At 47.2% G+C, this 25,770-nt stretch overlaps 4 protein-coding genes across 8 annotated transcripts; 2 read left to right on the top strand and 2 right to left on the bottom strand.

The window, feature by feature from the left end:
- Nucleotides 1–1,986: 1,986 nt before the first annotated feature.
- LOC136538945 (uncharacterized) lies at nucleotides 1,987–3,081 on the top strand. The gene has a single exon (XM_066530866.1). It carries the CDS (start codon nucleotides 2,419–2,421, stop codon nucleotides 2,884–2,886), a length of 468 nt encoding a protein of 155 aa, XP_066386963.1. The 5' UTR covers nucleotides 1,987–2,418; the 3' UTR covers nucleotides 2,887–3,081.
- Nucleotides 3,082–3,812: 731 nt separating this feature from the next.
- On the bottom strand, nucleotides 3,813–6,662 carry LOC136525040 (uncharacterized). The gene is made up of 3 exons (XM_066518134.1): nucleotides 6,393–6,662; nucleotides 6,165–6,281; nucleotides 3,813–4,226 (listed from the first exon to the last, which is right to left on the bottom strand). Exons 1-3 carry the CDS (start codon nucleotides 6,645–6,647, stop codon nucleotides 4,113–4,115), a joined length of 486 nt encoding a protein of 161 aa, XP_066374231.1. The 5' UTR covers nucleotides 6,648–6,662; the 3' UTR covers nucleotides 3,813–4,112.
- A 2,634-nt stretch (nucleotides 6,663–9,296) lies between these two features.
- LOC136536618 (uncharacterized) lies at nucleotides 9,297–10,163 on the top strand. Its single transcript, XM_066528851.1, has one exon. It carries the CDS (start codon nucleotides 9,297–9,299, stop codon nucleotides 10,161–10,163), a length of 867 nt encoding a protein of 288 aa, XP_066384948.1.
- Nucleotides 10,164–13,081: 2,918 nt separating this feature from the next.
- On the bottom strand, nucleotides 13,082–24,422 carry LOC136524989 (uncharacterized). Of its 5 annotated transcripts, none has more exons than XM_066518130.1 (7): nucleotides 23,972–24,412; nucleotides 16,710–16,850; nucleotides 15,096–15,230; nucleotides 14,979–15,021; nucleotides 14,566–14,628; nucleotides 14,284–14,398; nucleotides 13,082–13,500 (listed from the first exon to the last, which is right to left on the bottom strand). In XM_066518130.1, the coding sequence occupies exons 1-7, from the start codon at nucleotides 24,319–24,321 to the stop codon at nucleotides 13,358–13,360; spliced, it is 990 nt and encodes a 329-aa protein (XP_066374227.1). In that variant the 5' UTR covers nucleotides 24,322–24,412; the 3' UTR covers nucleotides 13,082–13,357. The 5 variants fall into 5 exon arrangements, 4 of the variants coding, with proteins under 4 accessions (XP_066374227.1, XP_066374229.1, XP_066374228.1 ...); XR_010776358.1 differs by having other exon boundaries at nucleotides 13,363–13,500; nucleotides 15,096–15,256; nucleotides 23,972–24,422; XM_066518132.1 differs by lacking the exon at nucleotides 16,710–16,850 and having other exon boundaries at nucleotides 23,972–24,415.
- Between the last annotated feature and the right edge of the window lie 1,348 nt (nucleotides 24,423–25,770).

The raw sequence follows: 25,770 nt of genomic DNA, 5'->3' as shown, positions 1-25,770 counted from the left end.
CTGAAATGGCAATCCAAATGGAATGACTAAGATGATTTCCACGACATATATTAAGGGTACCAAATAAATAAAATTATAATGGTTTCTTATACAAGAAATTATGTATACACATGAATTAAGATAGGAAGATGTGTGATAGCTATATCATAGGAAAGAGAACAAAATGGATTTGCTGAAAATGTATTTTGTAGAAACCATTCAGGACAGCTCTAACAATGATATTTAACTAGCTCATAGAGATCCACCTTTGCATTTTGCTCATGTTGAAGAGAGAGTAGAAGGAAAGAGAAGAACTATCCCTTACTACATACGGAGTATTCCTAGCTAGGCTCGAACAAAGTACGAGGCTGTTATTGGGGCCCATGGTGAGGTGTGGGTGAGAGAAAAGAAATGACGTGGGACTCATAGTGAGATGTTTAGAGTGAGATTATTGGAGAGCTTGACTTATGTAAAAAAAAAGGGCGTACCCAGTGCAGAGAGCTTCCGCTCTGTATGGGGTCTGGGGACGGGTGTCAGTAGCAAGCCTTACTCTCGGCCTGTGCAATGCGAGGAGGCCGCGACTCGAACCCGGAACCTTCCAGTCACAGGCGGTAAGACTCTACCGCTTGCACCAGGCTCGCCTTTCAGAGCTGGACTTATGTACTATCTTTTAAATGATGTGGCAAAATAGGGGCTAGTTTTCTAGCTCAACCCTTTGGAGGTGTTCTAAAGGCTTATTTTGTTGCACTCCAATTCACCCTAATTCATACGCTGCACTCCTATCCATCTCAATCCCTTGTGGCAAAACATTCTGATTTCAGACCTTACAGCCATCTCGCAACGAGAGAGGGAAAGGAAAATACAAACCATTGCAATAGCAGCACTGCACCAGAGAGCCATTTCCTTACCACCTTTTCCGTATCCATACTCCCTCCAACAAGAGAAGGTAATCATACAATCTATGCCATGCCTCACGGGGTATGATTACTGAAACACAAAAAAACAAAGACAAGATTCCAAGCAACATTCTGCATCCTGGGAACAATGTCAATTGTCTAACATATTAGCCATTGACAGTTGCATCTTACATAAAGGTACATCCAGAATGTGGCATCCTTGTCCTTCTTGTCCATCCCATTTAACAAAGAACCCTAGTAGCCATAATACTCAGAAAGATTCCTAGTAATATACTACTAGTATCTTCGTGTTTCTGAAGAGTGGCTGGCTGCTAGTATGACAGCACATTCTGACAGACAGGTTCTACCTCTGCGTTGCAAATTTGCAATGCCCGGGATGCGTTGCAAATTTGCAACGCCCGATGGAGGAGTAAAGGCGACGTAACGTGGGGCATGGCTGCATGCCACGCCTGTTCAATTGCTCGAGGCAGCGGCAGTTGCGGCCGCTCTTCGAATCGATGGATTTGGCACGGCAGACGGCGGTGCTCCTGCCCTGCTGCGCAGGCAGCAATCATGCGTGGTGTGTTGGTGCGGCAGGCATGGCTGGATGGGCCAAGGGAGGGGAGGTAAAAATCATCTGCTGCATCCCTGCAGGTGCTGCCTGGGCTTTTCTGGGCCTTGGATGGTTTATCTAGTGCAAATTGGGGCCTGGACCGTAAAAGCAGCTGGAGTGGATCATCAGGGCTGGCGTTTACATACAATTAACAGATCCTCAAAGCTACTTGCTGACACTAATCTGCATTGGTGCCTGCTAGTTTTGTTCGTTGAGTAATTAACTACTGTGTGGTTATTTGGTTGTTGTCAGATTAGCCCTTTTACCAATTAAGAGTTACTTCTAATCATAACTAATCACAAATTCAAACAAATACTGCATAACTTCACGTCTTCACCAATATCTACTAGACATTCAACTCAATCACAATTACGGCAGGCTAAAGATTACAAAGGACTCTTCTTTGCTCATTCCCTCTGTGGCAAAGAATGTTTCCATCATTAATTGCCTGAAAGCGAACATAAAGGCAACCAAAAGTTGCTTAAAAGGCATGCTTTAATGACAATAACAAACTAACAGTGTTTCTCAAACACATGTCGGAGTGACTATGATTGATCCCTTAACTAGTCTGAATAAACAAGAATTTTTTTATGAAGTATAGAATAAACAAGACTGATTAAGGATGTGTCTCACTCTCGCTGTCTCACCTCTCCATGCATATGGATATCATCTGCACTGCACCTGGAGCTAAAGCTCCTGTAAAACATCATGCCATCTCTTCACACCTTGCCATTATTCTGCTCCCCTTTCGCTTGCCACTACAAGAATTGAAGTAGAAGCAAAGCCTCACGGACCGTACCTCTGTTTGCTTACGGCTACGCCCTCTATATAAGCACAAAGAATTCAAGCTCGATCACACTCGGCCTGCGAACTTATGTGACCAACAAGATCAGGCTCCAGCTCAGCTCAACCGAAGGTGCAATTCGAGCCATGGCTAAGATCACCGCAATGGCGGCGGCGGTGGCGGTGATCGCTCTTGTGCTTCTACCCGTCGGCGGGCGCGGCGAGGAGAGGCCCACCGCAGCGCACCCGCACGGGCTCCCCTTCGAGAGCCCGCTCGCTCTGTCGCCGGCTGCTTACGACTTCTTCCACCCCAGCGCGCGCACCCGTCGAGCTCACCACGGCGTCGCTCCGGCGCCGGCGCTCGCGCCTCGCGGACAGCAGCAGCAGCTAAAGGAGTCCGCGGTCAGAGGAACGTCGGCGGCGGGCGTAGCGAAGGCCGACCAGGAAGAAGGGGCGGCCGTGGAGACGCACCGGCGCCACAACCACACGGTGACAGGCGTGTTCGTCGCCGCCGCCGCGGCCGCGCTTGTGGCTATCGGCGTGGCGTACGCCGTGGTGCGGCGCCGGGTCGTGGCGGCGCGCGGTGGCGCGGCCGCGCCCAAGTCGATCGCGTAGTTTGCTCCAGGGGCCGCGGACTGGTTTGCTACGTGTGTGGGTGTGTGTGGTAGCTTTAGGTGGGCCCAGAGAGTTGGGCCGGGCTGTGGGGCGGGATCAGGGAAAGGGTCGCTCGCTGTCCATGTCCAGAAGTCAGGACTTTGAAGTTTGATGAAAGCCCTGTTTGTTCATGCCTCCTAAAATTCCACGAAGTGCGAACATTTCGAAATAAAACAGCCTGTTCATATTGCAATTTATCATCACATTTTCAATACATCGTACAATCAACCAGTATAAATTAATGTACAAATGTATTTTTATATTTTAGATTTCGTGCCCGTATCGAGTCACTTCTCTCGTCTCGTGGTCGTGGCTCAGTTCCGAACCATGAGCAGCAGCGGCACCGTTGACCTTCCTCGAGCTTAGAGTCCATGTTGCACAGACCAACACACACACCCACAGTCCAGGCTAGAATCGCTTCTGGTCTCTCACTCTCTCTAATGCACAGACCAACGAACCTCACTTTGGCCTTTCTCTTCGTTTTCATTTTCAATATCACATATTCAGAGTCGCCGTCGTTCGCCTCCATGAGATGCAGGTCGCTTGCGTGCCCAAACCTACTCCGTGCGCTTGCCGATGCCGGGAGACGAGGACGGTGCCTCTGCGGACGGCAGACAGACAGCTGCTTCGCCCGGTGCCACTTGGCTAGTGGAGGAGATATATGGTGTTTGGTGACAATATCTCACTGCAGCTCATGGGTGATGCAACTGAACCACGAGTAAAACTGAACTTTCGATTTGAGATTATATATACAGGTATAATCAATGACAAACTGAAACCTGAGTCACAGATGGAAGACCAGAACTGACACTGAGGGTGATCGGGGATGGACAGGTAACTGACCATTAGAATGGTCATAGTTTCCATCGGAGTGTTGCAAAGTCAGCAAAGCAACGTACATTCTTTATTAGCAATACATATATGTGAAATAGTTAGACGAATCCTGGCTTTCCCAGGGCTACACAACATTGGCTTTGAAGTAACGTCCACCTGTTCAGGAAAGCGCGTGGTAGAATCAGCTCAGTTCGAGATATTGGGATTATCTTTTCTTTTAAAACAAAACATGTTGAATTCAGGTACAGAAATATGAGCACATCAATGACGTTTCAGCACATCAGTGTCTTGACAAAAGAGTCTTCCCCCACCCCTGTGCTTCCTCAGTTGTCATGTTCAATATGGTGCTTGAATCACCATCCACGAGAGCTAAGGTACACAACAAGCCGCCCAAGAGTCTCGTCCACCGCCTTGTTCCATACATGAGCCAGCTCAGTTGAGCTTCTTCGACTGGCGATTTCACCAGGCTGTGCAACAGGAAAGATTATGACACTGAGGATAGATTCATCACGAGAAAGAAAGATGACACATGTAATTTGGAAAGATCAGTAAAACTTTGGAACATTACAGTTTTGATTTGTTGTCACAGCTGCTGGGGTTATGAAAGGGAACGATACTACTTACTGTTCTTATGTAGTTATATGTCCCCATAAAAACATAGCACATACATGCTAATAGGCTTACCACTGATACTGTTTCTACCTATGACTTCCACTTGAAAGACGGTTTAAATACACATGTTCTACGACCACATGACATTATTTTTCCTACAGAACATGCTCACTGCCACAGGTGTGATATTTACAGCTCATTTGCTCACCTACTTTGCTACGAATTTTGCAGTATATCAAGTTTATCTTGATATCCAAGAAAACTGATGGGATAACAGTCCTAGACGATGTCATGTGGCTAGGCTAGCAATAAGGGGCTACAAATTAGGAGAATTATTATCTCCAGGTGGTTAGTGGCCCATTTATATCGTGTAATCAGCCTTGGATGAATTAAGCAATAACAAACCAATTTCCTAATCTCCCTCCTCTCTCAATCTCAACCCCTTCACCGGCCATCCTCCTGGCAATGGTTATCCCCCAACCCCCAATGATCTAAGGATCATAGCAGACGAAGAAAAAAAAAACTGCAACATCTCTTCAAAAATGGTATCACATAAGCACGTCGAATTTGATTTGCCATGGTTCCTCCTTAGACAAACATGAGATAACCCTTTAATACGTGGGATGTGTCTAAATCTCTGATAAGAGAAAATCCCTAAAAAAGAGTCGCTATGGGAATCGTGTTGGTCAAACTTTCTCAACTTTTACTAGGTTTGTAGAAAATACGTGCAACATTTATATCTTCAAATAAGTTTATTATGAAAGTATATTCAACGATCTACCTAATGATACTAATTATGTACCATAAATATTATTATTTTATTAAATATATTTGGTCAAAGTTAAAAGTTGTTGACTTTTTGGGAAGCGAGAATAACTCTTTTTTAGGGAGTAAGTCATTGCAGTGTTCAAGCGGTAGTTCTAGATTTCCATAACTCCATTGAGGTTTTGTTCTTTGTATCTTGTGATGTCACTGGTTTGGGAACATACAGACATTAATTTCACAGGCTCCAAGATTTCTGAAGCAGAATTTGATATTTTCTAACTTAGAGGTTTCTAGTAAATTTAAATCTTTTAGTGCCATTATTACCAGATACCACACCAAATTCTAGTCCCTTTTAGTAAAGCAGAGACAGAAACATCAATCCAAGCAGCACTTAATTCATGAAAAAATACAACCAAAGGACGGAACAAAGCTGTGCACATTTCAGTATTCCTTTCTTCCCAAGTCCCTGAGCTTAGCTTATGTTAACATTCCCTCAGTTGCTTTTTATAAGGCCTATTTTGATATGATAAAATCTTATAATATATTGTCAATTTTATAAAATCAATAGCAATTAAAAATACTACATTTTGTACACTAAAAATGCATATAGTTTGATCAATTGTTGGTCAAAACTCAGGAAGTTAAACTTTGTTCAATCAAAGACGCTGTATAAAATTAAAAGAGTGAGTATTTTTTATTATCTGTTGGGTTTGCAATGTCTGCCTTACTGAATGACTATTTTTATTGCACTGGCATCATAAAAAGGCCAAGAGGATTCTTCAAGCTACTAACAATCTGTAACTAGCCCCAAGGAATGGAACCTGCAGAGATTATACTTTGCCTATTGTCAAGCTAGGGAGAGGCAAAATGTCACGTCATAAACAAAAAAAAAATGATCATTTTCTGATTGCCACTAGAAGTTTGTCGTGCACAGTTCCTTTGGAAAATTAAGCCATGAATCGCCACAATAGTTCAGAAAGCAGACAGCTGCTGGGCTGTAGGTTCGGAGGAAGCAACCAGATGCTGACCTGGTAGACGTAGGGCGACCCATCGGCTTCAGCGATTGAGCGGTTGATGGCGCGGCGCTGGTGGAGGACGAAGCTGCCCATGGAGACGGAGCCCAGGGCGAACCCGAGGAGGCGCTCCTGCGCGCAGATCCGGAGGCCAAGCCACGAGGAAACGAACCGAATCAGCCACAACAATCAAGCATGACCTCGTCGATTTCTCGAGTGGTTGGAGGGCCTAAGGTGGGTTACCTGCGCGAGGATGCTGATCATGGCGGTGATGGTGGTGGCCGCCGGCGGGACGCGAGATTGGCGGCGGCAGGCTTTCTTTCCCTTGTCCTCCTCGTCTACGGTTTCCACGGTGCTGGCCGCTGGGCAATATGCCGCCGGTGACGTGGTTGGTATACTTGGTAGGCTCCGAGAATGATGCTCATGGGCCACTGTGGTGGGTTTGTGGGCTGGGCTGAAGTGAAATGGAGCTCTGGTAGAGGTGGCCCAGCTCCTCATCTGGTTAATGCTTACAAGAACCTCGATGTGTAATGTAATTCTCTTTTACTCAGAATGCCTTTGTAATGAATGCAACGTGTTCTCTTCGTTCCAAATTAAAGTGCACTGTAGTTTGTTCTAAATTAAAATTCTTTAAATTTGAATATATTTATACAAATATACATCAATATATACAACATTGAATTACTTTCATTAAATTTTATATGAAATATATTTTAATAGTACATTTATTTAAACTTAAAAATATAATATATATATTTTTTAGAAAATACGATCAAAGTTAATAAGGTTTGACTTAGAATAGATCAAAGTAGACTTTCTACGGATAAATAAAATAGAGTAAAATGCATATTAGGCCCTTAAATTTTTGAGGTATTCCCATCTTAATCCTTCGTGCACCCAAGGTCCAAAATCTGCCACACCATCTGACGTGGACTTGCCACAGTGGCAGCTCGACACTGTAGCAGGCGCGCGAGAAGGTGAGCGCGGGCGGTCCGCCGCCGCCGCTGTGGGCGCGCGGGCAAGCTGCGGGTGCGCGAGCATGTGAGCGCGGGCCAACCGCCGCCGCTGCGGCACGCGGGCGCAGGTGGGCACGCGTGCGAGCCCCCGCCGCCGCCGCCACGCGGGCGAGCAGGCGCTGCCAGCCGCGGGACCCGTCGCTGGACGCGGCTCGAGGCGCTGTTCGCGCACGTGTGGAAGCTGCTCGACGCGCCCTGCCGCATGGACGCGGCTTGCCGACGCCGTGCTCCGTCGCGGCGTCCGTCGAGCAAGCGTGCGCTGCACCTGCTCTACCCTGGACGTGGCGCGGGAACAAATCCGGCAGCAGGACGGCGTCAAGGTCCGAGTACGAGCCGCGGCGGCATGAGCTGCAGGCGTGGGCGAGGAGCTTCATGGTGGACTACGGCGGCGGAAATGGCTCGCGTGGCCGATTCCGGCCGAGAGGACTGCCGCGACTGTGTCGAAACGGAGCGCAAGGACGAGGCAGCTCTAGCTGCGAAAGGAATCGGTCAGGGGCCGCTTGACAGCGGCGAATTTCACCGGCGGATTGAGCATGTCGGTGGTGGAGCAGAAAAGGGAAATGGGGACACTGCGGCCCAGTGCGCGGACGTGAACGGCTGGGCGGTGTCGGCGGGTGTCGTGGACGCGTTTGCCGGAGACGACGAACTCGCCCAATACACCGTCGCGCTCGTTGGAGACGCCCCCGACGCCGTCGCGCCCCTGCTCTGCTTTCACGCCGCGTCGAGCGCCAGCCGCCTATGTGGCATGGCCACGTCATATGCTGGTGCTGGCGTGGCAGTATTTGGACGCGCGACGTCAATAGATTAAGTACCTGGATGGGAGCTTTTTTAGCTGAAGGATTCAGATGGGAGGAACTGGCATGTATTATCAGCCTGTCACCGAACCAGCCAGCAGTAATAATTCACGATCGTTTCAGCCGAAACGAACAGACTGATTTTACTCAATAAAATACAACCTGGTTCCTTTAATAAAAAACAAAAGGTCCTTATCTGTTACCTCTCAGAAAGACCATGAAAAGAAAAGGTAGGTGTCTCCATTTTTTATAATGTCCATGCAACTCCATTTTTTTTACCATATTAGCGCAAATCAAGGCTCGCTAGGAGGATTGTCAATAATCCGAAGGGAAGTGTAAAATTTATGGTTGTATGTAATCACCATACGTCATGTTCGTTTGGCTTATAAGCCGTATTTTTTCAGCCAACGAACAGTATTTTTCTCTCACAACAAATCAGCCAACCGTACCGTCCATGCAACTCCATTTTTTTTACCATATTAGTGCAAATCAAGGCTTGCTAGGAGGATTGTCAAGAATCTGAAGGAAAGTGTAAAATTTATGGTTGTATGTAATCACCATATGCCCTGATCGTTTGGCTTATAAATCATACTTTTTCAACTAAAGAATAGTATTTTTCTCACAACAAATCAGCCAACAGTACTTTTAGCTATGTCTTATCAGTCAAATGAACAGGGCAATAGTTATCAGCAAATTAGTTCATATAAAAACGCTATATCCAACCCAACTTAGTGCATAAACGTATGAAAACAGCATTGGCTCAAATGGCCTTCACAATTGCCTATACCCACAAACCACAGATAAGATGAAACACAACCCCAGATTTGTCAGAGCAAACCGTACAAGGGAGAAGAAACCTAGCGCTGTCGTGCTGAATGATTGCCGGACAGCATCCAATTAAGGTGCTGCCATTTTGGCATTGATAGATATGTACATTAGGAATGTATATATTAGGCAAGTCTATATTTAGTACGATTAGCACCTACCATGTATTGCATGTAACCTGCCATGTATTGGCTATATATATCAATGTCAACCCCCCCCCCCCACCACGTTGGGTGTGTGGTGTTTTCCCTTCAATCTCTGTTATTCTACATGGTATCAAAGACCGAGATCAAATAGATCACGGACCTTCTACTTCCGCCTCCTTCCTCCCCACCTCTCTCCTGGGCGCTCCTCCTCCCTGTGGCGAGATGTCTCCCAACGTCGATGCCTCGGCCGCAGCCGCTGCCGCTGTTGCTGCCGTAGCCGCTGCTGCACCACCAACGCCGTAGGCCGTCGTCGTCCACCCCTACACCGCCGTGAACGTGAAGACTCACATTCCGGTGACCCTGGAGATGAAGAATCCCAACTTCACCAAGTGGGCTTCGTTCTTCCAGGCCTTGTGTGGGAAATTCAACCTTCGCCCCCACATCGACGGGCCAGCTCCTCCGGCTGCTGATCCATCATGGGACATTGCCGAGTGCACTGTCCGCGGCTGGATCCTCAACACCGTCGATGACTCGGTTCTTGATCTTGCCATCACCGACGAGAACCAGTCCGCCCACGAGTTGTGGGTGGCGATTGAGGGCCTCTTCCGCTCCAACCGCGCACCTCGAGCCGTCTTCCTGCTTGAGGAGTTTCACTCCTTGAAACAGGGTGACTCGACGATTGACGAGTACTACCAGCGCCTCAAGATCAAGGCCGCCGCTCTTCGGGACGTCGACCACACCATCGAGGACTCCCAACTCGTCCTCAGCCTCCTACGCGGCCTCAACCCGCGCTACACTGCCACTGCCGACGACATCGCCAACTCCCCCGAGCTGCCTTCCTTCTCCAGGGCGCGAGAAATGCTGTCCCTCAAAGAGCTGCGCCTCACCAATGACGAGAAGACCACGACTGCATCTGCCATGGTGGCCGCCTCTGGCTCCACCTGCACTTCTCCAGGGTGCCACCCCTCCTCCTCTATGGCCACTGGCGCTGCTCCCAAGGGCTCTAGGGGCGGCAAGAAAGGCAAGGGCGGCTGGCATGGCCAAGGCAACGGCGCTGGCTGGCAGCAGGGCAGCGGCAGTGGACAGCAAGGGGGCAACCGCCCCATGGGGCCCTGGTTCTGCTACAACCCATGGGCCTTCCAGGGCGGCGTTCCTCCTCCAGGCAGTAGCTGGCAGCAGGGCAACAGCCCCGGCGGCTGGCCCCCTCACGGTGACCAGGGCGAGCGCGGCTAGGGCATCATGGGTGCCAGTCCGCAGGCCCACACCATCTTCGCTCCCCCTCCGCCAGCTCCATCCGCTCCACTGTGGGATCAGGCCGGCCTCATCGCCACCTTGAACCAGATGGCGCTCCAGAACTCCGGCTAGGTCATAGACTCCGGCGCCACCTCCCACATGCACAACTCGGATGGTATACTCCTCTCCCGTCAACCCTCTTCTATCCCATCCATCACTGTTGGCAGCGGTCATCATCTTCCTGTCTCTTGCTCCGGCAGCTCCACATTACCAGGCCACGCGTCTCCCTTCTCGCTTCGCAATGTTCTAGTTGTCCCCTCTCTAGTGCGCAACTTACTTTCAGTTCGCCAATTCACTCGTGACAACAATTGCACTATCGAATTTGACGCATTTGGTTTTTCTGTTAAGGACCTACAGACCAGACGCGTGATTCTTCGCTCCAATAGCTCCGACGACCTCTACACCGTCCCTGCCATGCCACAAGCCAACCTCGCCACCTCCACTGACCTATGGCATCATCGTCTTGGTCATCCAGGAGCTGCTGCCCTACATTTGCTTAGACAAAATAATTCCATTTCCTATAATAAATCAGCTCATACTCTTTGTCACTCATGTCAACTTGGCAAGCATGTGCGGCTGCCTTTTGGCAATTCCAGTTCAGTTTCCTCTTTACCTTTTGAGCTTATACACTGTGATGTTTGGACATCCCCGGTCCCTAGTATTTCTAGTGCACAGTACTACCTTGTCATCCTCGATGACTTCACCCACTTTTGCTAGACCTTCCCCCTAGTCCACAAGTCCGAGGTAGCTACTCACATCACACAGTTCTACGCCTTCGTCCACACACAGTTCAGCCTTCCTGTCAAGGCTGTTTAGGCCGACAATGGCACTGAATTCGTCAACAATGCCCTCGCCACCTTCTTCGCCTCTAGCGGCATTCACTTACGCCTCTCCTGCCCTTACACCTCCCCTCAAAACGGCAAGGCTGAACGTATCATCCGTTCTCTGAACAACATATGTCGCACGCTGCTCATCCACGCCCACATGCCGCCCAAATATTGGGCAGAGGCGCTAGCTACAGCCACATATCTCCTCAACAGGCGCCCCTGCTCAGCCATTCACCATAGAGTTCCCTATGAGCAACTTTTCAAGCAGTCCCCAGACTACACTATTCTTCGTGTCTTCGGTTGCCTCTGCTATCACAACCTCACCGCCACTTCCAAACACAAGCTGGCCCCACGCTCCACAGCCTGTGTCTTTCTCGGATACCCCTCCTCTCACAAGGGTTATCGGTGTCTCGACCTCACAACTAGACGGATTATCATCTCCCGTCATGTTGTCTTCGACGAGACTCACTTTCCGTTTAGCACTGACCCCACCAGTGAGCCCCCAAGCTCTCTAGATTTTCTTCTTCTAGGTCCTGCCGCGCCGGTGCACCACACTGCCACCATGGTGCCCCCTGCGGTCGCTCCATCGCCAGTCGCTGCTGAGTAGCTGTGACACCGAGCTCAACTGGAGGAGCTCGCTGAGGACTCCGCCATCCTACAGATTGGCCCGGTCCTTACTCCTGGCACGGCCGCTCCTGCTCCGACCGGTCCACCTCTACGGGTCTACGTTCGGTGATGTGCTGGTGCTCCCACACCGGCTGCTGAGCTGGCTCCTGCACCACTGTCTGCACCAGTCGTGGAGGTGCCCCCGCCGGCGCCCGCTGTTCTAGAACAGCTGGCTCCTGCTCCAGTTGTGGCGGCCTCTCCGCCACCTCCTACCTTGAGCCGACCTATGACACGCCTCTAGACAGGCTCGCTGAAGCCTGTTGATCGTTATGGCTTCCCATCGTCTGCTCACGTCACCGCCGCCTCCACTGCCTCACCCATTCCCCGCGACTACAAAGGGGCCCTTGCTGACCCCCAGTGGCGCGCGGCCATGGCTGAGGAGTACAAGGCTCTCGTCGACAACGACACGTGGCGACTCGTTTCCCGGCCTCGCTCCTCCGACAGGCTCTTCCTCAGCCAAAGGCAGTACGCGGTGGATCTTCTTCAGAAGGCGGGCATGGTCGAATGTCACTCGACATCGACGCCTGTCGACTCTCGTGCCAAGCTCTCTGCCACGGAGGGCGCTCCCGTCGCCGACCCCGCCACGTACCGGAGTCTCGCCGGCTCACTTCAGTACTTGACGCTCACTCGCCCCGACCTGGCGTACGCTGTGCAGCAGGTGTGCCTCTTCATGCATGCGCGAAGCTCTCCTTGCGCTGATCAAGCGCATACTTCGGTATGTGAAGGGCACACTGTCGGCTGGCCTCCACATCAGTACTAGGCCTATCGACAAGTTGATTGCCTACTCCGACGCTGACTGTGCAGGGTGCCCCGACTCCCGCCGCTCCACTTCAGGCTTCTGCGTCTTCCTCGGCGACAGCTTGGTGTCCTGGTCGTCCAAACGGCAAACCATGGTGTCCCGGTCCAGTGCGGAGGCCGAGTACCGGGTTGTTGCTCATGTGGTCACAGATTGCTGTTGGCTTCGACAGCTTCTTCAGGAACTTCACGTTCCATTGAAGGTCGCCACAGTTGTCTACTGTGACAACGTCAGCGCTGTCTATATGACAGCCAACCTGGTCCACCACCACCGTACCAAGCACATTGAGATCGACATCCATTTCGTCCGTGAGAAGGTGGCTCTCGGCGAGGTTCGCGTTCTCCATGTGCCGTCCAAGTATCAGTTCCCTGATATCATGACAAAGGGGCTGCCGATTCAGCTCTTTGAGGATTTTCGGTCCAGTCTGTGCATCCGGAATCCTGACACTTCGACTAAGGGCGGCTGATAGATATGTACATTAGGAAAGTGTATATTAGGCAAGTCTATATTTAGTATGATTAGCACCTGCCATGTATTGCATGTAACCTGCCATGTATTGGCTATATATATCAAGGTCAACCCTCCGTTGGGTGTGTGGTGTTTTCCCTTCAATCTCTGTTATTCTACAGGCATCAACACTAGCCCGTGAACAGCCGAGTATCAGTAACTCTGTATTTACAACTTGGAGTGGACTAGTGGAGTATGAACCCGATCGCAATCAACAAGCTTTGAATTTGAGCTCGACATTAACGAGCAACGTGTGAGCTAAAGCTAATTGCGAGAATGTCATCCAAAAGCCAGCACGAGCTTAGATGTTCCTACGCTATTTACAAGTCCCATAATGATTATACTACTGCAGGGTGGTACCCAGTCGGCGGTATGTTCTCCAGCCTCGGCATGTTGCTCACGTTCCTCCTTGAGCCCCATTCCTGACAGCACTCAAGGGCTAGACGAAGGGCGGTGCCCAAGCCGAGAACTATAAGAACGCCTGCAAACATCGCATTGGTCAGGTTATTCAATGAACAATATTCACTATGCAAAATGTCTTTCAAGTGAATCAATGCAAAAGTAGTAGAACCAAAAGTATAAAGCATAAAAAACATATTGATTGCTAATAAATCTAATGCAACATATTCAGATACATTACCCTTCCTGATGCCACATAATCTAACAAAATTTCCAACTGTCAATGAGTTCGATGCTGATACATACATAATCACTACCCATTCAATCTCAGAGAAAAAAAGAAGAAATGGCTGTTTCAAGAGCCCGTTATTCTAGTGCTTTATTTATTTAAATCGTCTGGGAATTCAGAAGTTTTGAGTTGCTTGTCTACCCCTGAAAACCAGTAGATTTCCTGTGATCCTAAGACAGCCCAAGACTTCAAGATGAGGACCGTCGCAAAATACAATTACTAAGTCGGTCATTTTGTGAACATGATGATAATATAAAATATAAAATGAAATGATACTAGGAAACAGTATTAGCATGAACATCAGATGAAACTGAATTTCGTCCAGTGACTCGAAAATTTTTCTTTTACATGAAAATTTTGTAGTTCCAAACTCCTATTTGTCAATCTAATAATGTTAGGTTGACCATTTTGCTTATGCAAGAGAAGAGTAGTCAATTATCTATTGCCAAAGAACAAACTGTAAGGTTAGGTACGATGAAGTTAATTCATGTCCTGCCTTCCTGTCTTTTTTGAATTTAACAAAAGGTTAAAAAGAAGAACTGTAAGAATATGGTAGAAGAAAACATTGTTCCATACCAATTATTATATTGACAGGGAGTGCGGAAACACCAAGAGAAACAGATATCAGCACATCCAATAAGAGACCACCAATCAGAATTGCAAATGCAACCCAAAGTGGGCTAAACCATCCCTACACACAAAAAGAGAAACAAAATAAAATATGAAGCACAATGAAAAATACAGGTTCAACAAAAAAGAAAACTTGCACATTGTTACATGATCAATAATCATTTTTTGATATAAAGAGTCAGGTTAGTGCTTTTGTTTCTCATTTATCATATCCAGTGATAAAAATACCCTTTCACGTCGTCCTCGTCCCCTTCCATAAGTCGAATCAACCCTCCAAACCCAATAACTTGTCTGTTGAATGAAAACAAGTAAATTTCACAAGTAGAAAGAGGAATTCGACTTGTACTTCTATCAATACTGTGCCTCCTCAAATTTCATGATGGCCTTCATTTATGTAATTGTGGAACAGAAGTCTTCCAGAACAAAGCCAATTGAAGTTGTTATATTTAATGAGGTGTTCTTAAAACTACAAATAGATACAAACTGACAACAGGTAGTTTAACTTGGCTAAACATAAACATAGACCAGTTTCTTAGATAGAGCATAAACGACAATGGATATACATATGAACTAGGAAGCATACATTCTCCAAATCATCCAATACAGATTGAAAGATATAAAGTGCAAAATAGTAAACATACACTTGCTTGCGTCTCTGGAGGGGGGATATTGACAGCAACCTGCCTGTATAGTAAGGAAAATCAGTATGGCAAAGTAATTCGAAGCATAGTCAAGAACCATCTATGTAGAACACTTACACGCATATCTCACACTTGTTTGAACCTCTTGTACGAAACCAAACATCAATGCATGTGCGATGTGCTTTTGCGAGATCACCACGACATCTGCATCCAAGGTCAACCAGAGGTTCTTCTGTCTTCTGTTGACAAACTCTGCAGAAGTTAAAAAGGTATTCATCCTCCAGAAAAAAAAAAGGTAACAAGTGGTAAGAGTCAGTAATATATAAAAATTTGAAGGTAAAGAAAATGCCAGTGTGTACTGAAGGGCCTCTAGATGTGTGTTTTACATGACTGGACCTAATTATGGGATGGCATTGCGATGTCTAATAGTAAAAAAAATGTATTTCTGTTAAGAGAAATGGTGTCTTTATTAACTTATGAATTCTACATTGTTTCTTCCAAAACAAGATAACCACTTGGTCCCCTGGTACCTTAACTGGGACCTGGGCTTATTAAGAGTATGAGTGTTACTCCTATCAAACAAATGACCAATATTTGATTCCAGGTGTTTATATTGGTAAAATTAAGCTCCTAAAGATAACCGTTCAGATTAGTAGATCATAAGAAACTAGAATATCCAATGATCCAAAACATAGTGCTCCCTTCAATATTTAAAAATGTCAAAGAACCAGGAGAAAACAGATTGGATGTGTTGTTACTTGCATCGAGTATATCAAAAAGATGAACACAAGAACATCAATACATGGCAAATCAGTCCATGCTCATAGTCCATTTGTGGTGCACGAAATGCTCTGCCAGAAGTTGATTATCACTTTCCAGCATGCTTTATCATATTGTTTTTCACCTGCAGCCTCCTAGCTGCCAGTTAGCCTTTCATAGCCAAGAAGTAAATACCATATATATTCATCGAATTATTGAATCTATGAAGTCCTAATCTATAATAATTCTACACGCAAAAGGTCTTGCCATCAGCAAACTTGAGCACGAAGTTGCTGTAAGCTTAAATCATTCGAATATCTTTTGCTTCTACATCTAAGGTCAACTCAACTGCATTGGGAAGCCTAACATAGTAACCTACCTTCTCATCAACGCCTAAATACCTTCGAGACCCTAAGATATCATAATTACCAGGAATGCTTTGTAGTCCCATTTGCACTCCATGGCAGCCTAACTACACTAATATATGGGCTCTAAATCACAAGCACAGGCAAAGTCAATACTAACAAAGATGCAGATAAACTGACAATGACAATGTTCCCAAACTTATTCACATGTTATATGTGACGAACAACATTTACCCAACTACAGGAAAAAAAAAATCCATTGGTGTAATCACAGACAGAAAAAGGCAGCTAGGATAATCGGTCCAGTTGACATGATCCATGTGCTAGGGCGACTCCAAGAAATGAATCACTACATCATAAAAGCAAGTTCGTTCATACACCTACAATCACTTCACTGCATGAGCAAGCAACGCCCCAAGACAGGGATCACACAAAGCTATCGCAGGTAATTCATGGATGGATAAAACGTGCAACCGCTAAACCTAACTAGGTACCCATACAAAATTTGAACACTCCCAAGCAGAACACACTCTCATCCCCGTCCCGATTCGCAATTCACTAAAATGGCCTGAGCTTGCTTATAGGGAAACCCACACCGACTGGTTACCTGCATTGCTCGTAGTCATCGAAGCTGTCTGACCTTGGGATCATTCCCGGGTCAAGGCCCATGCTGGGATCCGATCCATCCGCGCCACTCGACATGGGTGGCCCGCCGGATCCTGCCACCTCCTGCTCCTCCTTTGTGGCTCTAAACAGATTGGATGTGTTATTACTTGCATCGAGTATATCAAAAAGATCAACACAAGAACATCAATACATGGCAAATCAATGGTGCAGTCCATGCTCACTGCCCATTTGTGGTACATGAAATGCTCAGCCAGAAGTTGATTATCACCTTCCAGCATGCTTTATCATATTGTTTTTCACCTGCAGCCTCCTAGCTGCCAGTTAGCCTTTCATAGCCAAGAAGTAAATACCATATATATTCATCGAAATTTTGAATCTATGAAGTCCTAATCTATAATAATTCTACACGCAAAAGATCTTGCCATCAGCAACCTTGAGCACGAAGTTGCTATAAGCTTAAATCATTCCGAATATCCTATGCTTCTACATTTAAGGTCAACTCAACTGCATTGCGAAGCATAACCTATCTTCTCATCAATGCCTAAATACCTACGAAACCCTAAGATATCATAATTACCAGGAATGCTTTGTAGTCCCATTTGTACAGCATGACAGCCTAACTACACTAATATATGGGCTCTAAATCACAAGCACAGGCAAGGTCAATACTAATAAAGATGCCAATAAACTGACAATGAAAATGTTCCCGAACTTATTGCTCGCATGTTTCTGATTAACAACATTCACCCAACTACAGGAAAAAATCCACTGGTGTAATCAAAGACAGAAAAAGGCAGCTAGGATAATCGGTCCAGTTGACATGATCCATGTGTTGGTTTGATCTCCCAACCACAGTGGCCCAACGGCCACTTGGGCCTTGACCTCGCGCCCTGATCGAGGGGCGCCCAGTCCATCTATGGCTGGCAGGCCCCCGTCACACTGTGCATTAAATTTAGGTGGGGGCCGGCGGCTCTCAGTACTAGGTTGGCCTCTCATACGCCCCACCAGAAAACCCTACTCCGATCTAACAGAGGGGCGCAGCCAGTGACGGGAAGCACCGCCGCCGCCACGGCACTGCGTGACCACGGTCTTCACCCCGGTCTCCACTGTGGTGCCCTTCTTCTCCGACCGCCGCTGTCTAGCGCAGATCTTCACCGACGAACCTGTGATGGCCGGATCCGCCTCCTCAATGCCTACCGATGGTTAGTACCTAACCCTAACTCTCCCTCTCCCTCTCTGTCCTTCTCCGTACACACCATTTCTACGAGAAACCCAATGAAACCCCACTAATCTACACCACGGATGGTCCTAAGATTCTAACAATGGTATCGGAGTGGTCGATCTAGTGTGTGGATTATGTCAGGGGTAGCAGTGTAGAAGGAGATGAGTTAGATCCGGTTCGGATCGAAAGAAAAGAAATACAGAGGGTTCATCGAACCCTAAACCCTAATCGGGTGATAGAAAGAAAAGCAAAGATGAAGAAGAACCGAATTCGATTTGGAAAAGTGAACCCAAACCCTAACCCTAAAGAAATTGGACGGTCCGGGGGAAGTCTTACCAGGGCTTCCCCACCGCCGTCACTACCGCCTCACGCGGGATGGAGCACCCGCCGCCGGCTTGCTGACGCGCGGGAAGAGAATCAAAAGAACAGAAAAGAAAAGAACGGATTAGATCCTTCGGATCTGAGCAGACAGAAGGGGTTCCTTAACCCTAACCCTAACTGGGTGAAGATAGAAGGGGCTCGGCCTCAAGACCGCTTGATCCGAACCCTAAACCCGTGACTCGAACTCGGGGAAGAAGAATAGGAAACGAAACCCTAACCCTAGATCCAATCCCCATCCCCAAATCGGTCAAAACCGAGAAGAGAAGCAAGATCCAGACAAGCAGAAACGCAGAAGGGGAAAGGGAAAAGCAAGGCCGGTGGCTTACCTCACCGCTGCCATCTCTGCCGTCGTGCGGGAAAGACCGGACCGCGCTGGTGTTCGTCGCCGAGATGCATCCGCGCGGGTACGGGTAAAGGGCGCCGACACGGAGCCGCTTGATGGCGGCGCGCTCTCCCGATGGGGAGCGCGCTCGCCGGCAAGAGGGCCCGCGGTGGCGCCGTCTTAGTCTTCTCCTCCGGCGCGGCTCGCTGTCGCTCGAGTGCGTCGCGCTGCTGAGAGAGAGAGACGCGCGTAAGAGAAGTGAGGGCTAGGGTTTCGACAGCTCGGCTGGGAGGCGGATTTTTGATCAGGCGAAACGGCCGGACGACCGTCGGATTTGATCGGATGGCGAGGAGTCACCGGGCCACTCAGCGGCCCAGGCGGGCGAGCGCGCCGCGGCGCTTTGCCGGCCCAGGCCCACATTGCGGCCTGGGTGGCTGCGCGCGCGCGCGTGCCGAGTTGGGCCGGGCCGTTTTGCTGGTTGGGCCACAGCGCAGTAAAGAATTAAGCCATGTTTCTTTTTCTAATTTTCCAGTAAAATGCAATTTCCTGAAAAATGATAAATGGCTCAAAGAAAATTAAAAAAAAAAAATTCTGTGGGTAAAATTCAACAATCATGTTCATAGTTCCCGCTGCAAAGTTAAAGGTTTATTGTCTTCTAATTTAAAAAGCAGTTATAGTCATTCAGTAAATGATGAAAAGTTTATCCTCCAGTTAAAATTGGAACCAACTGGAAAAATTTTTAATTGGAGGAATAGTCGGTTGATAGTTAAAGTTAAATTATGGTATTGTTATTTTCTGACCAACGTTGATGATAATAATATTATAATTCTATGAGTTCTATGTTTAAAGTTAAATCTCTAATGAATTTTGCATCAAAGTGACCAATTTTTCAGAGAAAAGATAAAGATCAAGGAATGCTCTTAAACTAGAGAAATGTATTTTCATGTTTCCGCTGCAATGAAGTTGATTGTCTTCTAATTAAATTCGAACCAACGGGAGAATTTAATTCTGAGGAGCAGTTCTATGTTTTCAAGATTATTGAGGTTCTATACATTAATTCCATTTCTGCCCAACGGTGATGTGGAATTAATGTAGAAGAATGATGTTTTATTCTATTTCTGCCCAACGGTGATATAGAATAGAACATAAAGATTTCAAAGTTTAATGAGCATTATTGTTGAATATTTTTTTCAGACAAAAGACCTCCATGCTTTCATTCTTGAAGGCAGTAAGAGAAATGAGCTGGGTACTTGTGACTCAGATGATGAAATGCCTAAGGGCAAGTTATGTATGAAAGAATGCCATTGTTTAAGGGACTGTGTTCTCTTTAAAGAATGGCTTCAAAAGAAAAGAATTCTAGGATATTGATCCAAGAAAAGAGATAGATCAATGAGAGTCTTTATTGAGAAATGTCTTTTATGTACTCTCTGTGAAGAAGAATTTATTTTCAGTTTCACTTATGAGAGTTGTAAAAGTCATATACATGTTTAATTTGACCAATATTGGATTAAACATGTGTGTTAAAAGAATATTCGGATTTATTTCTGAATTTGATGATTGAACACGAGCCAATCCTGGCATTTATGTCCGTTTAAGGGAATTATCTCGCATGACGGTAAAAGTTTGTGATAGTACCCGCATGACGGGAAAAGTTTGAGAAAATACCCACATGGCGGGGTAAAGTTGGCATAGTACTTATCCCGCATGGCGGGAGAAGGATGTGATGACTCATGTGCTCTAAGTGTATCCCGCACATGGAGAGAAGTTTGGGGGTAGCTCTTATGCTATCCTAGTATTGACCGTACACTCTGATTGTGTCATGGTCATTAAGTACTCAATGAGTTTAAGAACAAAAGAAAGTTGCATGTGAACCAAAAGATAAGAATGATATGCAAGCGTGACTTGCAGAAGTATTGATAATAATAGACTATGTTGAGTTTTGAAGTGAAATGAGGAAAATGTACTCCCATACGAATTAAGAAATAACTTTGTTTGCATGATGTAATCATGTGGATGAAGTAAGTAATTAAAGTTTCCTCATTCATAAGAGTTCTGAATGTTTTTCGAAATTGTGGTAGAAAAGTTCATACCACATTTCGAGGGGGAGAAATGTGAGATTAATTAAGAAAGACAATTAAGAAAGATACTTCCCCATACTTCAGATAATGCAATGCATACTATGCATTGAAGGTAAAAGTGATCTATAAAAGATGAATGTGATCGTTGAGGGAGTAAGACGGTCATAATAACGATACCCCTAAAGTAAAGAAATAGCTAAATTCTTAGACCTTTTACAGTTCCGATAGGAAGATAGCATAGTCAGCTAGTATTCATACTAGACTAAGTTCAGAGTTATCAAGGCGGTGCTAAACGCGCCATATGAGTTTTTTAGCAGATTAAACCCAAAATAAGAAATTTGAAGATACACCATCTTTACAGAAGATGGAGTAATCTGGGGGAGCATGGTATGTAGATACCTAAGGCTTGAATAGAAGTGGGATTACATATCCACTACAGTGGTTTTAGAGCAACAAATTGCTTAATACATGTTGATGTTGTATGACATATACAACACCTGATGTTAGCTCTTAAAGAAGATGAATAAGTAAACAAGGATCTTGTGATACAGGAGGCTATAGAACAATTGCCTTTTGGCAATGAAGAGCAACAATAGCCCCATATGAAAGAAGTGCCACGAGGCCTCAGAAGGTCTCAAAGAATAAGAAAATCAGATATTTCTGGTGACTAAGAAGTCAATGTTAAGAAAGAAATTCAAATAGAGAGTGATTCCACCTCATTTGAAGAAGCCATGAGAGGCATTCACTCGTCTAAATGGCAAGAAGCAAAGGAAGATGAAATGAAATCGATAAATACCAACGATGTTTGGGACTTAGAAGAAATTCCTAATGGAGCCAAAACAGTAGGCTGTAATAGGTCTACAAGACAAAGGTGACTCCAAAGGAAATATAGAAAGATATCCAAAGGGAATATGGAAAGCTATAAAGCGTCATTTGTGGCGAAATGATTTACACAAAGAGAAGGAATAGATTATAATGAGCATGCAATGATTCTTTTAGAATCATAATGGTGTTAGTGGCATATTACGATTTACAGTAACATCAGAAGGATGTAAAGACACATTCCTCAACGGGGATTTGTATGGAAAAGTTTACATAGGCATAACTCAAAAGGTTTTGTCGTGGAAGGAAAAGAACATAAGAGATGTTGCCTAAACAAATCCATTTATGGATTAAAGCAAGCTTCAAGACATTGGTATTTGAAGTTTGACAGTACAATAAGAAAGTTTGGGTTTAAAGAGAATGCTAGAGGACAATTGTATTTATGCAAAGTTTAAACATGGGAAATCAATTTTCCTAATCCTGCACGTGGATAGCACCTTGCTCGCTAGTAGTGGTGTTAATCTACGGTTGGAGGAGAAGCAGTTCTTGTCCTCAAGTTTCAATGAGAATGATCTTAGTAAAGCGTCATTCGTTCCAAAATTGGAACTTTACCGAGACAAAAGGAAAAGGGGTATTAGAACTATCTCAAATGTATACTTAGAGAAGATTCTAAAGAAATAAAGGATATATATATGTGAGTAAACTTGCATCTGTTCCTATAGTAAAGGGAAATAGTTTTGGGAACTTTAGTGTTCCAAGAACCAATGTGAGATCGAAAGGACGTCCTATATGCTTTAGCTGTTGGAAGCTTAATGAGTGCTTATAAGTAAGAACTTACCCTAACATAGTTCATGTATCCGGGATGTTTTGGCAGAAGTCCAGTCCAGATATAGATCACTGGAATGGAGTTTAGAATGTTTTGCAATTGTGCAAAAGATTTATAGGCCTCATGGTGAGTAAGAAAGAATAAGTACTCTCAAATAGTTGTGGGTGCAAATATTAAATTTTGGCGAGATGTTTAGTGAAACTCACATAGTAGCTAGCACTCGCAGTTGAGTTTTATTGTGGAAAAAGCTCCAAAGAAATAGTTAGTGGTGTCATCAAAGATGCATACCCACAGTATAGCTTGTTATGAGGCTTAAGGACAGGCGAAATGGTTAAAAGAACTTACACCCGGAATTGATAATGGTATTCAACAGCAATAACCATTTAAGTAGTTCGCTCCTATAACAACGGGTCAAGTGTGCTGCCAAACACATTGACGTTAAAGTTATACGTTGTGAAGGAGAAAGTCCAGAATCATACTAAAAGTATTGAACATATAAGTAACAAGCAAGTGCTTGTGGATTCCGTGTACAAAAGGCTTACCACCAAGTGTGTTCAGAGAACACACAGTCGACATGGGTTTAAGGGAAAGCCTATGATTTCCGGACAATAAAGGGCCCAAAGTTAAAGAATCTGTTTCAGAACAGGGACGTGTATTGTAGCTGTTAAATCTATCGGCGATTGGCTGTGACAATGAAGCATGCTCTATGCACTAATCTGTGATGGAACAAATAAAAGTGAAAGGGATTAAAGTCAAAGTTTAAAATTAAAGTATGAGTTGAGATCAAGGGGGGAATGTTGGTTTGATCTCCCAACCACAGTGGCCCAACGGCCACTTGGGCCTTGACCTCGCGCCCTGATCGGGGGCGCCTAGTCCATCTATGGCTGGCGGGTCCCCGTCACACTGCGCATTAAATTTAGGTGGGGGCCGACGTCTCTCAGTATGAGGTTGGCCTGAGCCGTACGCCCCACCGGAAAACCCTACTCCGATCTAACAGAGGGGCGCAGCCAGTGACGGGAAGCACCGCCGCCGCCACGGCACTGCGCGACCACGGTCTCCACTGCGGTGCCCTTCTTCTCCGACCGCCGCTGTCTAGCGCAGATCTTCACCGGCGAACCTGTGATGGCCAGATCCACCTCCTCAATGCCTACCGATGGTCAGTGCCTAACCCTAACTCTCCCTCTCCCTCTCCCTCTCCCTCTCCCTCTCCCTCTCTGTCCTTCTCCGTACACATCATTTCTACGAGAAACCTAATGAAACCCCGCTGATCTACACCATGGATGGTCCTAAGATTCTAACACCATGAGCTAGGGCGACTCCAAGAAATGAATCACTACATCATAAAAGAAAGTTCGTTCATACGCCAACAATCACTTCACTGCATGAGCAAGCAACGCCCCCAAGACAGGATCACCCAAAGCTATCGCAGGTAATTCATGGATGGATAAAACGCGCAACTGCTAAACCTGACGAGGTACCCATACAAAATTGGAACACTCCCAAGCAGAACACACCCTCGTCCCCGTCCCAACTCGCAATTCACTAAAATGGACTGAGCTTGCGCAGAGGGAAACCCACACCGACTCATTACCTGCATTGCTCGTAGTCGTCGAAGATGTCGGACCTTGCTAGGTCGGCCTCCTTCGCGGCCGCCGAAGCGGTCAACGAAACCGAGGCGGCCATAGCCTTGCCGTCACCGGCCTGCGGGGAGCACGCCGGGGAGCCACCCTTTGCAGCGGGCGTCTGAACCTCCTCCTCCCCTGGCCGCGAGATCACGATGGTGACCACTGGCACCGGCGCCTCGGTCTGCGACGCCACCGCCTCCTGCTGCGGCGCCGGCGAGGGAGCCTGTAGCAGCGGCGGCTCACGGTCCGCCGGCTCTGGGATTGTCCCCGGGCCAAGGCCCGTGCTGGGATCCGATCCGTCCGCGCCGCTCGACATCCGGATCCCGCCACTTCCTCCTCCTCCTCCTCCTTTGCGGCTCTGGTGGGGGCCTACGCCGACGGGGAGATCAGATGGGGACGGGTGGGATGGGCCGCTCCGTGGGGATTGGGGATGAGGACGAGGGCTTTGCGGGGAAGCTGGTATCGCTGATCGGTGGGGCTTTGACACTGTAGCAGGTTGTAGTCGAACGAGTATGGAAAGTTGCCGTTATAATATTCCTGTTCGCGTCTCGAGAGTAGATGCAGGCGGCTGCGGGCCAAAAATGCAGCTGATGAGTGAGGAGGACTGAGGCCAAGGTATATTTTAAACAGCTCACGAAAAAAATATATTTTTAATTTCTCTTATAATATACTGCTTCCAATTTAAATAATAAGTCGTTGTAATTTTTCGAGATACATAGTTTTTTTTAGTAAAGTTCATGGCCGGTCCTCGAACTTGCGGGTATGTCATCCTAGTCATCGAACTTAGAAAGTGTGTCATTCCGATCCTTAAACTCTGTTTGGGTCTTGTATTCATCCAAATGGGTATGGATTTATGCCCACGAGCAGAGATAAGACTGAATTGCTTAAATTAAAATATTAGAGGGGGTTATAAATAAAATTTCACAGACACATAAATTACACAAATATTTACAAGCTTCACGAGGGACTATTTTGGAAATAATCATCTTCTTCCTCGTGGACCTGGTTGCCGGCGCACAGGTAGTCAGGCACGCGGGCGAGCCACTGCCATCGCCGCCACACCGGGCGCGGCGAGACGAGGGGCACGGGCGAGCCTCTGCCGCTCAGAGGGGCATGGTGAGCCGCCGCCGTTGCCGCACATGGGCGCCGACGAGCCACCGCCGCGCAGGAGAGCAGCAACCGCGGCAACGCACAGGCGCGAGGGCGATCCGGCTCCCGAACCGTGGCCGTCGCAGGCTGCCGGGGCGCCGGGCTCGCGGCCTCGCCGCCGCCGCCGGGGCCGGGTGCCGGCCGCTGGGGCTAGGCGCAGCCGCGCCCGCGCAGGTCGCGCTCGCGCAGCGCCGCAGGGCGAGGAGGCGTGCCTTGTGCCCCGCTGCTGCCGGTTCCTTCCCCACGTGCGCGTGCCTGCTGCCGGTTCCTAGTTCCTACGATCTTACATGTATGATGTAGCCAGTTTCTCCGTTGGCCTCATTCGCACTTGAAAGCTTTCCAAACTACCCTATAGTGCATAAATGGAATAACGTGCTCAGGCTGCGAGGTCGAGAAACAAACTTGTGGTCCCCCACAGATGGCCCGGGAGCGTCACCGGCGGCGGACTGTGTCGAGAGGCGCCTTGACGAGATGGTCCTCAAAGAGAACAGAAGAGCCGCTGGAGACCTGCCACACAGGCCAATTGGCTTCCGCACAGGCACGCGCACGTGGGCACGGTCGAGCAGCAGGCTGCCGCTGCCGTCGACGCGCAGATGAGCTGTGGCCGCCGCCCCCG

The sequence above is a fragment of the Miscanthus floridulus genome, chromosome 2 (genome assembly GCF_019320115.1).
Source record: "Miscanthus floridulus cultivar M001 chromosome 2, ASM1932011v1, whole genome shotgun sequence".
NCBI lineage: Eukaryota > Viridiplantae > Streptophyta > Magnoliopsida > Poales > Poaceae > Miscanthus > Miscanthus floridulus.
Note: the sequence above shows the minus strand (reverse complement) of the source record. Positions and strands in the feature narration are given on the sequence as shown.

Coding starts and splice junctions, on each gene's coding strand:
- LOC136538945 (XM_066530866.1), top strand. CDS start 2,419: ATGGCTAAGATCACCGCAATGGCGGCGGCGGTGGCGGTGATCGCTCTT.
- LOC136525040 (XM_066518134.1), bottom strand. CDS start 6,647: ATGAGGAGCTGGGCCACCTCTACCAGAGCTCCATTTCACTTCAGCCCA. Junction 6,282..6,392: donor TGATCAGCATCCTCGCGCAG/GTAACCCACCTT, acceptor ATCTGCGCGCAG/GAGCGCCTCCTCGGGTTCGC. Junction 4,227..6,164: donor GGTCGCCCTACGTCTACCAG/GTCAGCATCTGG, acceptor CCTGTTGCACAG/CCTGGTGAAATCGCCAGTCG.
- LOC136536618 (XM_066528851.1), top strand. CDS start 9,297: ATGAAGAATCCCAACTTCACCAAGTGGGCTTCGTTCTTCCAGGCCTTG.
- LOC136524989 (XM_066518130.1), bottom strand. CDS start 24,321: ATGTCGAGCGGCGCGGACGGATCGGATCCCAGCACGGGCCTTGGCCCG. Junction 15,231..16,709: donor GATGACTACGAGCAATGCAG/GTAACCAGTCGG, acceptor TAACTTCTGCAG/AGTTTGTCAACAGAAGACAG. Junction 14,399..14,565: donor GACGAGGACGACGTGAAAGG/GTATTTTTATCA, acceptor TTTTGTGTGTAG/GGATGGTTTAGCCCACTTTG.